This window comes from Antechinus flavipes, chromosome 3 (genome assembly GCF_016432865.1).
Source record: "Antechinus flavipes isolate AdamAnt ecotype Samford, QLD, Australia chromosome 3, AdamAnt_v2, whole genome shotgun sequence".
NCBI classification, from domain to species: Eukaryota; Metazoa; Chordata; class Mammalia; order Dasyuromorphia; family Dasyuridae; genus Antechinus; species Antechinus flavipes.
Window position 1 is genome coordinate 313,728,230 of NC_067400.1, and position 13,899 is coordinate 313,742,128.

General features: G+C 36.0%; 1 protein-coding gene across 1 annotated transcript in view; it reads right to left on the reverse strand.

Moving 5' to 3' along the window:
* Positions 1–4,051: 4,051 nt before the first annotated feature.
* B4GALT4 (beta-1,4-galactosyltransferase 4) overlaps positions 4,052–13,899 on the reverse strand; it is a 38,944-nt gene continuing 29,096 nt past the window's right edge. The window contains exons 5-7 of the mRNA XM_051985338.1: positions 11,403–11,525; positions 8,746–8,850; positions 4,052–6,460 (exon numbers count right to left, since the gene is read on the reverse strand). Of these exons, the coding sequence (XP_051841298.1) occupies positions 6,328–6,460; positions 8,746–8,850; positions 11,403–11,525 (361 nt within the window). The 3' untranslated portion in view covers positions 4,052–6,327. The remainder of the gene's footprint in view (positions 6,461–8,745; positions 8,851–11,402; positions 11,526–13,899) is intronic.

The following is a 13,899-nucleotide window of genomic DNA, read 5'->3' on the forward strand; positions in this document are numbered from 1 at the left end:
ATAGCAGCGAATTTTTTTCCATCTATAAATTGGACTGGATGACCCCCAATCCCACTCTCAAATTTGTAATTGATGCAACACTTTCCTTCTGCAGCTCATTTTACAGATAAGGAAACTTAGGCAAATGGGGTTGAATGACTTGCTCAGGATCACAGAGCAACTAAATGTATGAAGCTGAATTTGAACTCATAAATACTGCTTATGATGTCAAGAATAACTGATATCCTGTACCCTCCTCACAAGATAGTATACACCAAAGCTTCTTAAACTTTTTCTCTTTGTGACCTCTTTTCATTGAAGAAGTTTTTACATGATTCCAGGAATATAGGTATATAAATCACACATTTGCTGATAAATCATAATTGAAACTCCCACATTCAGTTACATGATCCCACATGGGGTGATGACCCACAATTTAAGAAGCTTTGGTATACACCATGGAGCAATGAACAATATCAGTTAACTTTAAATCCAAAAGATATACCATCAGAATGTTTTATATTATACAATTCTAATTAACTCTTTTAAGGTATAATAACTAAAAGATTTTGCTAGGGTCTTAACCCCATGAAATTCATACATAAATATCACAATGTGTACTACCTGCATCTGGTTGTCTTAGATGTCTTAACATTTTGCTGCCCAATAAATATCAATTGCCATGTAGAAACAGAGTTTTTCCATGACCATACTATAGCAACTTGGGCAAAACCACCAGGTATTTTCAGACTCAGTAAGACAACTAGTGATGAGGCTAAGATTCTGAGAAATAGAGTCTAGATCAGTGACTCCATTAATAGAGAAGATTCCCAGGTGAGTAATTTCTCCTTACCAACACTGGTCAGTACCTTCTCTGCCACTTAGAGCCTTAGAGAATAATCTAGAACCCACAATACTCCCGAGTACAGATTAAAATGTAAGTACTATCTGATTTTTTTGTTGATAAATTTTTTTAAAAACCAAATATATAAACATGGGATTTTCTAACTCAATATACAACTCACTGATATCCTTAGGCACAGCTGAGTGGCCCCCATTTCTGTTTGAGTTTGACATCACTGACCTGACACACCCAGAGGTCAAATTCCTTGTTCAGGATCACACTGCTAAAATTCCATCAGAGGCAGAAGCTAATCCCTGATTTTCTTGGCTCCCAGATTAACTCTTTACCCATTACCCTATGATTGCCTCAAACTCTCGATGTTTTAAAATTTGATTTCCCTAATTTTTGGAGACTTTGTGCAACAAAATAAGTTTCTGCCTTTTACCCCCCTCACATTTCCTTCCTGCTCATTTCCTAAGATGACAGGTGGGTAACATCTTTTTATTATTTAATGTTGCTCCCTAAAGCCTCCTCCCAATTCCCAATTAGGCACGAACACATCAGTTCATTATTAAATTATCATAACTGAAATTCAACATTAACACTTTCACTAGGATGCTGCTGCTGTTGCTGCCAGCTACCAGCACTGGCATGCTACAGAACTTCCTTTTTCTGGAATTTTAAAAACCATCCTGCAGTCTTCATGATCAGAAGACAAACAGCTTATACCAATTTTGTCAGAGGCAAAAATCCAATGATGTACTGATGCCAAAGTGCCAAGGGGTGCATATTAAAAATCCTTCAGGGAAGCTACTATTGCAACAGGAACTCTAGAGATCCTAGTCTGTTGGTATGTGAGAGACTTGTGTGAATATTTTAATACCTTGTCGAAGTTAAAATACCTGAATGTCTCTTATGTAAACTCAAGTCTTCCTGAAAACCTCTCTCCCCAAATAGATTCCAGCTTTTTAAACATCGGGTCACAACCCGATAAGGAGTCAAGTAACATGGGGGTTGTGAAATTATAATTTATTACCAGTAAATGTTTGCTTTTTATAACTATTTTATATATCTTTATGTCTGGGTCACATAAAAATTTCTTGAATGAAAAGGGGTCAAACTTTTTCTGCTCAAGAAGCCTTGAAATAAACAATTAACACAAGGGTTTTTTTTTTGTTGTTTGTTTTGTTTTTGCTTTTAAGGACAATAGAAAACCACTTTAGCTAAGGCACTGAGGAAAAGAAGTGGTGGGGCTTTAAAGGAAAGGGAGAAACCTACACCTATGGCTGGTTAGATAACTCAAAGAATTATAGGAATTAAGGGGAGTTCCATGAATATTAGCTCTCACGGTAACCTTTCAGCCAAAGCTGCTTCCTGAATCAATAATAACCAGACTGGAAGCAGGTCTTGGGGAAATTGCAATTCCCCAAACTTCTGGACTCTGGGTCCTAGGCTGTAACCACCAAAGTCCAAAGGGAAGTGGCAGTGCATTAATCCACCTGAAACATGGTACCTCTTGTTCCTGTTTGGCCAGGCTGGCTTGTCGTTCTTGTGGTTGGCAGGTGTTGGAAACTAGTGGGAGGACAACAGGCTTTTCCACAAGCTTATTTTCCTGGATGATGGTTATAGGCCAAGTAAGAGCAGGATTGATGGAACACTAATATCTCTGGGGAGCAGTCATATTCCCGATGTCCTTGGCTTCAGTGATTTAAGTGAATTAATTTATAAGAGTTGAATAATGTTATGAACGTGATTGAAAACCCAGTTATTCAGCAGAGATGTTCCAACAAAATATTTGTCACATGGAAGCTTAAAATGTCTTTCTATTGCTGAATATTAACTTCCCTCACCAAAAACATGATTAATAACAACAACAACAAAAAAAACTGAACAGAGGAAAAGGAAAGTTAATCCAGTGCCACTGGAGGTATTTAAAAAGCAGGCGCTGGAAAAATAAGCTTGATTATGAAAAAAAGATACTTATTCCCTCAAAGCATCCAAACAGATGAGCCAAATAATGGCAGAGAATCATCAGAGAAGAATGCCTAGAAAAGGTGATAATTATATAATAGCTAAACTGAATTTAAGATGGAAATATGGAAATAGGAAGCTATGAACAGAAAACCCGAGAATAATATCTCTCAACCATGGAACTCTCCTATCTGACTCTCTCTAAAGTATAAAGCTTTCTGATAGCCCTGGAGATTGTAGCAGAAAAACATTAGTTTTAGAGAATGTTTCACCCAAAGGATAATACACTCATTCAACAGGATGATTCTTTAAACACACCATGCTGAAGTGAGCAGATCAAATGAGCTATTTCCTTGTCTTTTGTTATTTCAATGAAATTTCAAAATAACCCTAGAAGAACCAGAACCCAAGCTCTGGTAACTGCTGTCAAGTTTCACTTTATAAAGGCTTTCTGAGAAAGCCCAGCAATGAATGAACTTTGTTATCTACTGCTCAAGGTAAGTGCCCACTTGGATTTATGTTTGAGGAGGATCTATCACCAGAAAGTTAGACTTTTAAGTGATGATTTTTTTTTTAAATACAGAAAACTTCCCCCAAAAAACAACCACACACACACACACACACACACACACACACACGTGTGGAAAGGTTATACTCTGCATCAGTTGATATAACTGACAAAAACATCTTTTGAAATACTAAAATACTGACTCTAAAAGTCACTTTGGACATACTTTGTGGTTATAACACATTTACTGTTGATTCTAAAACTACATGTAAAAAAGGTTTTTTTATTAAAAATATCTAGAAAAATTAGTAGGCAACATGTTATATTATTAATAGTAGATGAAGAACCCTCCCCAGGGCAAGTGCTGTTAGCTGCTTAATTTAGAACAGAGTAATAACAACCACCACACCAGCCCCTTTGGTAGGACCAATGGAATAATTCCTCAATTGATATGGGAAGGTAGAAGCTCCTCTAAGCTGTCTGGAACTATACCCAGGCCTGTAATCAAAAAGTGGCAGATAAAAAAATATCCAGAGAACTGAATTTGAGGATAAAGAAAAAATGCAAAAAAAAAAAAAAAATTGATGATTCAACTCAATTCAACAAAAACAAAAACTGTCACAATCCCTGCCGACAAGAATTTAACACAGGTACAAGAGATACACAAATAAGTATGACAAGGTAGAATCAAATTTAGAACTGCAGATCTATGGAGGAGAAATTTGTGTCCAAAGATGAACTAGCATATATTATAAAATGCAAAATGGATAATTTTTATTAAGTTAAAAAGTTTTTTTCTTCAAACAAAACCAATGTAGACAAGAGTAGAAGTAGAAAACGGGGGGAAATTTTTTTTTCACATCCAAAGATTCTAATAAAGGCCTCATTTTTAAATACATAGAGAACTGACTCAAATTTATATGAATACAAGTCATTCTAAGGTGATAGGAAAAGAAAGGAATATTGGAGGGGATGTGGGAAAACACTGAGTAAAGCAGGATTGATGGAACACCAATATCTCTGGGGAGCAGTTGGTGAGCAATTTGGAACTGTGCCCAAAGGGCTATCAAACTGTGCAAACCCTTTGACCCAGCAGTGTTTCTATGGGGCTTATACCCCAAAGAGATCATAAAAGAGTGAAAGAAACCCACATGTGCAAAAATGTTCTTGGTAGTCCTTTTTGTAACAACATCACTGTTGTTGCTCATCAATTGAAGAATCACTGAGTAAATTGTGGTATATTAATATTATGGAATATTATAGTTCTGTAAGAAATGACCAGCAGGATGATTTCAGAGAGGCCTGGAGAAACTTACACAAACTGATGCTGAGTGAAATGAGTAGAAGCAGAAGATCACTGTACACAGCAACAAGATTATGTGACAATCAATTCTTGATGGACGTGGTTCTTTTCCACAATGAGGTGATTGAAGCCAATCCCAATAGATTTGTGATGGAGAGAGTCAACTGCATCCAGAAAGAGGACTATGGGGACTGAGTGTAGATCACAACATAGTATTTTCACCTTTTTTGTTGTTGTTATTCTCTTTCTTTTTTTTTACTCTCATTTTTTTTCCTTTTTGATCTGGTTTGTCTTGTGCAGGTGATAAATGTGGAAATATCTATAGAAGAATTGCACAAGTTTAACATATATTGGATTACTTACTGCCTAGGGGAAGAGTGGGGGGAAAAAGGGAGAAAAAATTTGGATCATAAGATTTTGCAAGGGTGAATGTTTAAAACTATGCATGTATTTTGAAACAAACTATTATTAAAAAAAAAAAGAAGAAGAACAAAGAAGAAAAATCGAAACTCTCATTTAAATGAAAGTGTGATCTGATTAAGGTTGCACAGCTTATATAAGCTTGAAACAAAGATTCTGTGCCTCTAAATGTAATGCCATTAGAATGGGAAAAGAGCAAAAGAGATCAGGCAAAGTGTTCTGAAAATATAAGGGAGAAATGACTTTCAGCTGATGAGCAGCAGCAGAATGTTTCTTTTTTTGCAAGAGGTAGCATTTGAATGAGGCCCTAGAGGGGAAAGGATTTCAATAAATGGAAATGTGTATGGAGTCCATTAGAGAAGGCCTGGGAAAATGCACAGAGCTAAGCAATTACAGAACAAAATCAGGAAAAAAAAACTCAAAATTAGGAATAGCTACTAGTCCAGAAAAAATGAACTAATAAACTAAAGAGAAAGGGAAATGATCTGAGTAATAAAAAAAAAATTCAGATAATGAGGTGGCAAGAGTATGTATGAAAGGGAGATAGCAGAAGGAAATGAAGAGTTGATTTTTTTAAAAATTTCCTCTTCAGTAGGATTGTCTCAGTCTACTTGGAGTGCTACCTTGTTTGACTCATCTGCACCCCAGAGAGGCAGAAGAGGAGAATAGGTATGTGAGGTAGGATATATGTGGAGGAACTGTACCCCATTTTCCCTACTGCCACCTCTTTCTCAAATAGGCTGTCCTGTACCTTTGCTCAGCTACTCATTTCTATCCCAGGGACATCTGTAATATTTTCCCTCTCTAGTACCTTTGTTTCTCCTTACTCCTCTACCTGATGTTCTTCCCCTTAGAGATCTTTAAATCGGTCTCACCTAAGGGTACTTATCTACCTTTCTGTTGTTCCCAAGAACAGTCATGTGTTTGAAATTGAATTTGAACTTGAGTCCTCCTGACTCTAGGGCCAGTGCTCAATCAATTGAGCCACTTAACTGGCCCTGACAATTCACTTTCAAGAAATGCTCCTGAACAGCTCTTACTGTGCTACAAAGGACCTTCTCATTCTTGCATATGCTCATCTGTAAGGAAACTTTCCTGTTCCAATAACCTTATTCCCTCCACATCATCAACAATGCTTTTCAGAAAAACAGGAAGGAAAAATTCAAACTAGTCACAGCTTTTCATTGTGTCCACTCCTTGGTGAAAGAGGCAAAAAGGGTTGGGGGGAATGTCAAGTTCACCATTTCCAGACATTCAATAACTACTACAACTGGACATTCTATCTTTCCCCATAATGTAGGATTATGAAGTCACAAGAAAATTCACTGTGATGTTGATATATAAAGGATTGTGTTTCACAGACAGCAGGTTATAGGAACAAGAGTTCAGTCCATCTGTTTGCCACACTCGTGACACCTGCTTTAATAGCTTCATCCTAAAGATAAAAAAAAAAGTGAAAATAAGGTTATACATAATTATATTTCCAGATATTAGCCTCTATTCCTGCCATTATTCCTGAGCAAAGTTTACAAGCACTCTTAAAGAACTATTAAATTCAACTGTATTTCTGGTAGATCCTACTTTGCACTCCTGCACAACAGGACAGAAAAAAAGCCATGGTTTCAAGTCTCACTGGTGATGTAAACTGGACAAGAGACTTAACCCCTTAATTTCCAGGTAACTCCCAATGGCTATAAATTGAATCTGCAATAGTCAAAGGAGGTTCTCAATATAATGAGATCACACATCCAATCCTTCCTCCTAATCCCTATAAAATATTCTAGATTATAAAATACATGATGGTCCCGAAATGAAAAAATCAGGAAAGAGTTCATTTCAGAATCTTATTTACTGGTATCTTCCAGCACTTTCACTGGCTGTCCTTGATGGTTTTTTATATTCTTCCTCTTCCTTGCTGCTTCCTACCTTCTTTAAAGTCTCAGATAAATTAGTACCTTCTTCAAAAAGAACAGAAGTCTTTCTAATTTCAGAAAGGCCTGGGGAAATGTGCATGAACTGATGCTAAGTGAAGTGAGTAGAACCAAGAGAACACTATACACGGCAACAATAAAATTATGTTATGATCAATTCTGATGAACGTGGCTCTTTTCAACAATGAGGTGATTCAAGCCAGTTCCAATAGACTTGTGATGAATAGTCATCTGCATCCAGGAGTTGAATATAGATCACAACATAATATTTTTACCCCCTTGCTGTTACATGCTTGCCTTTTTTCCCTTTCTCATTTCTTCCCCCTTTTGATCTGATTTTTCTTGTGCAGCATGGTAAATATGGAAATATGTTTAGAAGAATTGCACATGTTTAACTATACTGGATTACTTGCTGCCTAGAGGCGGAAGAAGATAGGGAGGTAGGAAGAAAAATTTGGAACACAAGATTTTGCAGAAATGAATGCTGAAAACTATCTTTGCATGTATTTTTGAAAAATAAAAAGCTATTATTAAAAAAAATTAATAAAATAAAATAGCAAAGTAGCAGAGAGAGAAAAAAAATATTCTAAAAAGAAGTTTTTTAATCTTAGGGCCTTTCCTCTAAGACTACCCCAAATTTATCAAATACAAATCATGTTTGTACACATAGCTATTTGCATGTTGTCTCTTCATTTAAAAAGTGAGTGCCTTAAGAGGGCCTGTTTTTTGCCCTTTTTTGTGTTCCCAGTTCCAGGTATCGTTCTCAGCATCATTTCTTATCTAGCCTTAATCACTGAAAGGATGCAGCTTCAGTCAGATTTTTGACCTGTTGAAGACTTTAGTTTCAAAAGGCCATGGTCTCCTACTGTATCCTACTATATAAGACCTTCTCCTTTTGTTCTGATCTCTACTTTTTTTTAGCTTTTTATTTTCAAAATACATGCACAGATAATTTGCAACATTAACCCTTAAAAATCTTATGTTTCAATTTTTTCTCCCCCTCATCCTCCCACTGCCTCCCTTACACAGCAAATAATCCAATATATGTTACATGTGTAATTCTTCTAGAAATATTGCCACATTTATCATCTCATACAAGAAAAATCAGATCATAGAGGAAAAAATTAGGAAAAAAAAAAACAACAAAAAAGATAAAAATACTACATTGTGATCCACACTCAGTTCCCACAGTCCTCTCTCTGGGTCCAGATGGTTCTCATCATCACAAGATCATTGGAAATGGCCTGAATCATCTCATTGTTGCAAAGAGCCACATCCATCAGAGTTGATCATTGGATAATCTTACTGTTGCCCTGTACAATGCTCTCTTGGTTCTCTCGCTTCACTCAGCATCAGTTCACCTAAGTCTCTCCAGGCCTTTCTGAAATCTTCCTGTTGTCTGACTTCTATCTTGCCAATGGGCCCAGAAGGCTATGGGAGGCAGGTGACCCTGTACAACCTGTACAACCTTCCCTCAAATCCATCCAATTCACTTGCCAGTCACCTATCTGATGCCATTATTCTCTTTGAGAAAGAACAATTCCTAGCTCTTTGTACAAGGCCTGGCACTTAGGTACTTAATAAATGCTAGTTGACTAACTGCTGGGAAAGATCAATTTAGTGGAAAAGGAAAGGGAAAGGATGCTCCCTGAAAAGATGGAAGTAGATACTGTCATAAGAGCTGATTTTCTTCAAGTATTAGGACTTCCTCATTGCCTTAAACACAATCCTGAATTAATAAATTCATTAGAAAGTTCATTTTCTTTACAATTACAGACCCAAAGCTTACCTTTCTGAGTTTTCCTCATTGCCCTTATCTCTGGTATGGAAGATCATTGTGTATTTGGCTATAGAAGGAGGTGGCCGAGATATTTTCATCCCGTGTATCTCCACCCTACAAAAAGAAAGGCACAATGTAATATTAAGTGAGTCCTAAGGAGGAATCCCACAGAGTTTGATGATAATGACATAATTTAGTGCTTTAATTTTCTCCATCTTTAAAATAAAAGCACTACATATTTAACCTGTATCAGATTGCTTGCAGTCTTGGGGGGGGGGGGGGGGGAAGAGGGGGAGTAAAAGAGGGAGGAAGAAAAATTTGGAACACAAAGTCTTACAAAAACAAATGTTGAAAACTATCTTTACATGTATTTGGAAAAATAAAATACTACTGAAAATTAAAAATAAAATAAAATAAAATTGTTCTTGCTTTCTCTCTCCAGAAAACTAGATGGAGCAGCAAATAAAACACTGGTCTGGAATTCAAATCCAGTTTCAGTTTTTCCATATATAAAATGGGGAATACTTACTTCCAAGGGTTGTCATGAGTATAAAACACAATAATAATTGCAGGGAACTTAGCAAAATGCCTAGCGCATAATGAGTACAACACAAATGTTACCTATTGTCATTATTACTCTCTATTCCTTTTGTTAATTTTTCCTTTTTATCTGTATATACTTGATAAATAATAAGAAATAACTATTTCCTTTTACAAAGAAGACTATAAAAAGAAGGCTGCATGTGAAACATGAATTTACACCAGATACAGCTTGTTTTACTTTTAACACTGAATGTTTACATTAAACATCATAGTTCTAAATTCCCGATTCTTTGTGTACTTTTTTGAGCTTTCTTCTGTTCTTTCCTCTTTATTTTTTAATGATTCATTGATATTCTTTGCCTTTCTTCTTTTCTCTATCACTATTAATATCCCCCAACTCTCCTCCCTGAATTCTACTTTAGATCATATTTATTTTAAAAATGTTTTTCTGAAGTCATTCTGGTTGCTATTTCTTATAGCATAACAGTATTCTAATATAATAACATACCACAACATATTCAGAAAAACCTGTAGACTTAGATGAACTAATGCACAGTGAAGTGAGAGAACCAGAAGAACATTGTTCAGAGTAACAACAATATTGTGCAATAATAAATTGTAAATGTCCTAGCTATTTTCAGAAATACAATGATCTAAAAATTCCAAAAGGCTCACAATAAAAAATGTTGTCTAATTCCAGAGAAGGAATTGATAGAATCTGAATGCAGATTAATGAATCTTATTTTTTCTACTTTATTTTTTCATGATTTTTTTTTTTTGGGGGGGAGGGGGAAGTCTATGTTTTCTTTCATAATATGACTAATATGGAAATGTTTCATATAATTGTACATGTATAACCTATATCAAATTACTTATCACACTAATGCATCGTAGGTAGAATTGTGAAATAATCCAACTATTCTGGAGAGCAATTTGGAACTATAGTCAAAAGGCTATCAAATTGTGCATACCCTTAGATCCAGGAGTGTTACTACTTTGGCTTATATCCCAAAGAGATCATAAAGAAGGGAAAGGAACCTGTATGTGCAAAAATGTTTGTGGCAGGTCTCTTTGTAGTGGCCAGAAACTGGAAACTGAATGGATGCCCATCAACTAGGGAATGACTGACCAAGTTGTGGTATATGAAGATTAATAGAATATTATTGTTCTATTAAAAAAAAAATGATGAACAAGTTAATTTTAGAAAGGCCTGGAAAGGTTTGCATAAACTGATGCTGAAAGAAACAAGCAGAACCAGGAATAGATTGTATACAATAACAGTAAGAATGTGTGATGATCAACTATGAAAGACTTAGTTCTTCTCAGTGGTTCAGTGATCCAAAGCAATCCCAATAGATTTTGGGCAGAAAATGCCATTTGCATCCAGAAAAGGAACTAAGGAGACTGAATGTAAATCAACACATGCTATGTTTATTTGTTTTCTGCTGTTGTTTTTTTTAATCTCTCTCATGGTTCTGATTTTTGTCCTGATTTTTCTCTCCCAACATGATTCATAAATGAATGTTAAAAATTATTTTTAAATGCTATTGAGAAAAAATAAAATATACATTTTTTTTAAATGTGTTGCATAACCCCCAAAAACTAAGTCCTTTAATGGCAGGAACTGTGTTCACAGAATCATAGATTTAGAGTAAGAAGGGATCTTAGAGATCATTTTCTCATCTTGTAGATGAAGCCTAGAATTCACAGCTAATAAATGTCTGAAGTAGGATTTGAACCCACATATAAGTCCAATATCCCATCCATAACACCATGATAATTCCGTATTTTTTCCTCTTTGAATTCCCAAGCCCTAAACATATTGCCTTTCATAAAGGAGGTACTTAATTTGGCTGAGTTGAATTGAATTGGGGAAGGGAATCAGGAAAGGAACTGCAAGAAGTTAAACAGTTCCCGATTCTAATCTAACATCTCCGAGTCACTATACACCAGGATCCAAAATCTCTTGCAGCAGCCCATGTCATAGAGCCGAGAATGGCTAACAATAATTATATTTTTATATATATAATAAATTATGATATAATTATATGTCACATATAATTATCAGATCATATAATATCCCTATGCTAAGCCAAACAGGGCTGTGTTCTTTGTTGATTCACCTGATTCTGAGGTCATCATCTTCTCCACCCCAGCCCCAATAGTTGTTGGAGAATCCATTCACCATGTAAAACTGGTCTCTTGTTAGAGCAGAAACACCTCCAAAATATCCCTTATAACGCAATCTGTAGGTAAAAACAAAGCATGGGGGGTAATGAGTACAAAGCAAACTTATTCCCAACCAGCACCACATACATTCTGTGCTTTCCTTACTAACACCCTATACACGTTTGGATGTCAAACTATCAACTATCAATTTTCTTAGTCTCAAACAATCCCCAACTTTTACTTACCTTTTTAACCTATTCCCTCCCTCATGCAAGGTACCATTATACCAATTCATTTCCTTTTTTGCTTGTATATGTATATATGAATATATGTATTATGTGAATGTCTAGGTAGGTATCTGGGTATTTATATCAATGATTATTATACTCAACTGCCCCTTAAGGAATTTCTCTTATGTTAACTTAATTAACTAATTAAGAACTGCAAATATCACAAAGGGGGCATACTTCCATGAAATCCAATTCCACATCACCAGCAATTAGTACAGATTAGAAAAATCAAAAGAAAAAATGCAATGACCAACCATGATTCCACAGCTACCAAGATACAGAATGAGAGATATTTTTTGGATATGACCAATGTGAGAATTTGTTTCATATGACTATACAGATTTTTAATGAGGATTTTATTTTTATTTCCCTGCCCCTTCAACCCACTCATGGAAAAGAAGTGGGAGTTGGAAGGGGAAGGAGGCACAGAAATACATTAAAAAGAAGAAAAATAAATAAATAAATGTTCATTTTTTTTTTAAAGTTTTGAAAATAACCTGACCCCAGCCGAAAATATGAATTCCCTTTTGCTCCCCTTACCATTACCCACCCACCTACCCTACCCAAGATGGAAGCTGAACGTCCCCTCAGGGGCATACCTGGTCCAGACTCCTCATCCCTAAAGGGTTCTGGATGCTTTGTAAAACCATCCCAGGCTGGAAGAGTGAGAACCAAGAGTCCAACTATGCCAAGGTAGGGCCTAGCAATCCACTATCTAGGTGCTGGCCCTGTACATGGTGATGGATGCTGGTCACCCTATGGAGGATAACCAGTAATAATCAAGCCATCATTTCTCTCAGGATGGAGCTGTGTTTCAGTCGCTTGTAGGGGGGTGAATGATGTGTGTATACCACTTATGGAAAATAAATTGAGTATATTTCCATGTGCATAAAGTATTTCTGAGTGTATAAAGCAGATGATCAACAGCAGGAGACAACAATCAGTTGAACATATAACTGAAATGACAACTGTTTGAGGGATTGCATACCTGTAAAATCAGGCAGGAAAGATCAGGAGGCAACAAATGCTCTCTTAGGAGATCAAATAACAAGAGGCTAAAACACTGGAAAGAGACACTAAGGCCAGACTGTTCAAGACAAGGAAGAGATCTGAGGTCGTCTCCTAATAAATGTATTTTTTGCTAAAGGAGAGAAGGGAGGGGATGGATTCTGGATAGTTCTAATAGTTATTCAAAAAGATCTATGGCAGGAAAAAGTCACAGGAAATAAACCTAAAGACTGGCCCTGCTTCCAAGGGGTCTAATCATCTGGCCCTTCCTTTTACCCTGAACGCTGATTACAAGCACCCTCAGAGATGAAGCAGAAGGTAGTCTTCATTCAATATTGGTTTAAAAAAATTGGCGGGGAGGGTTTTGGGGGTGAGTTAATGTCCAAGTTCATGGAGGTAATAAGTATCCGGGGCTCTTCTGACTCCAAGTATTTTAGCCACTTCACCACCTAGCTGGTCCAATGTACCGTTTTGTTGTTTGGGGGCTCCCTCTGGCTCTCTGGTGAACACTGTGGACCTCTTCTCAGAATAAGATTTTTAATCATTGAAAGAAATGCCAAATTTCATTAAGAGGGTGGTAAAAATAAAGATACAATTTATTTGTTTTTTCCACCCAACTTCACAAACCCTCTGAAATCCATCTACAGAGCTCATGGACTGCAGGCTAAGAAATTCTGATAAAATGTTACCTGCATCTACAGCCAGAAAAAGAACTATGAAGGATGAATATAAATCAACACATGCTACATTCACTTCTTTTTTGTTTTTCTTCTTCTCCCTTGATTTTTTCCTTTTGTTCTAAGTTGTCTCCCAATATGATACATAAAGCAATTTGTATAAAAAATAAGTTTAAAAATGTTAGTTGCAAATATTATAATTAAATTTAACCAAGTTTTAAAAAACAATTATGTGAATAAATGTGGAAATATGTTAAGAAGACTTGCATATGTTTGACCTATATTGGATTATTTGCTGTCTAGGGAAGAGAGGTGGGAGAGGCAGAGAGGAAGAAAAATTTGAAACACAAGGTTTTGCAAAGGTAAATGTTGAAACTATTTTTGCATGTATTTTGAAAATAAAAACCTATACCTTTCTTGATCTAGGTAATTTTTTGTTATATATTTTGAATCCTCCCTAATATTCTGCAGGACAT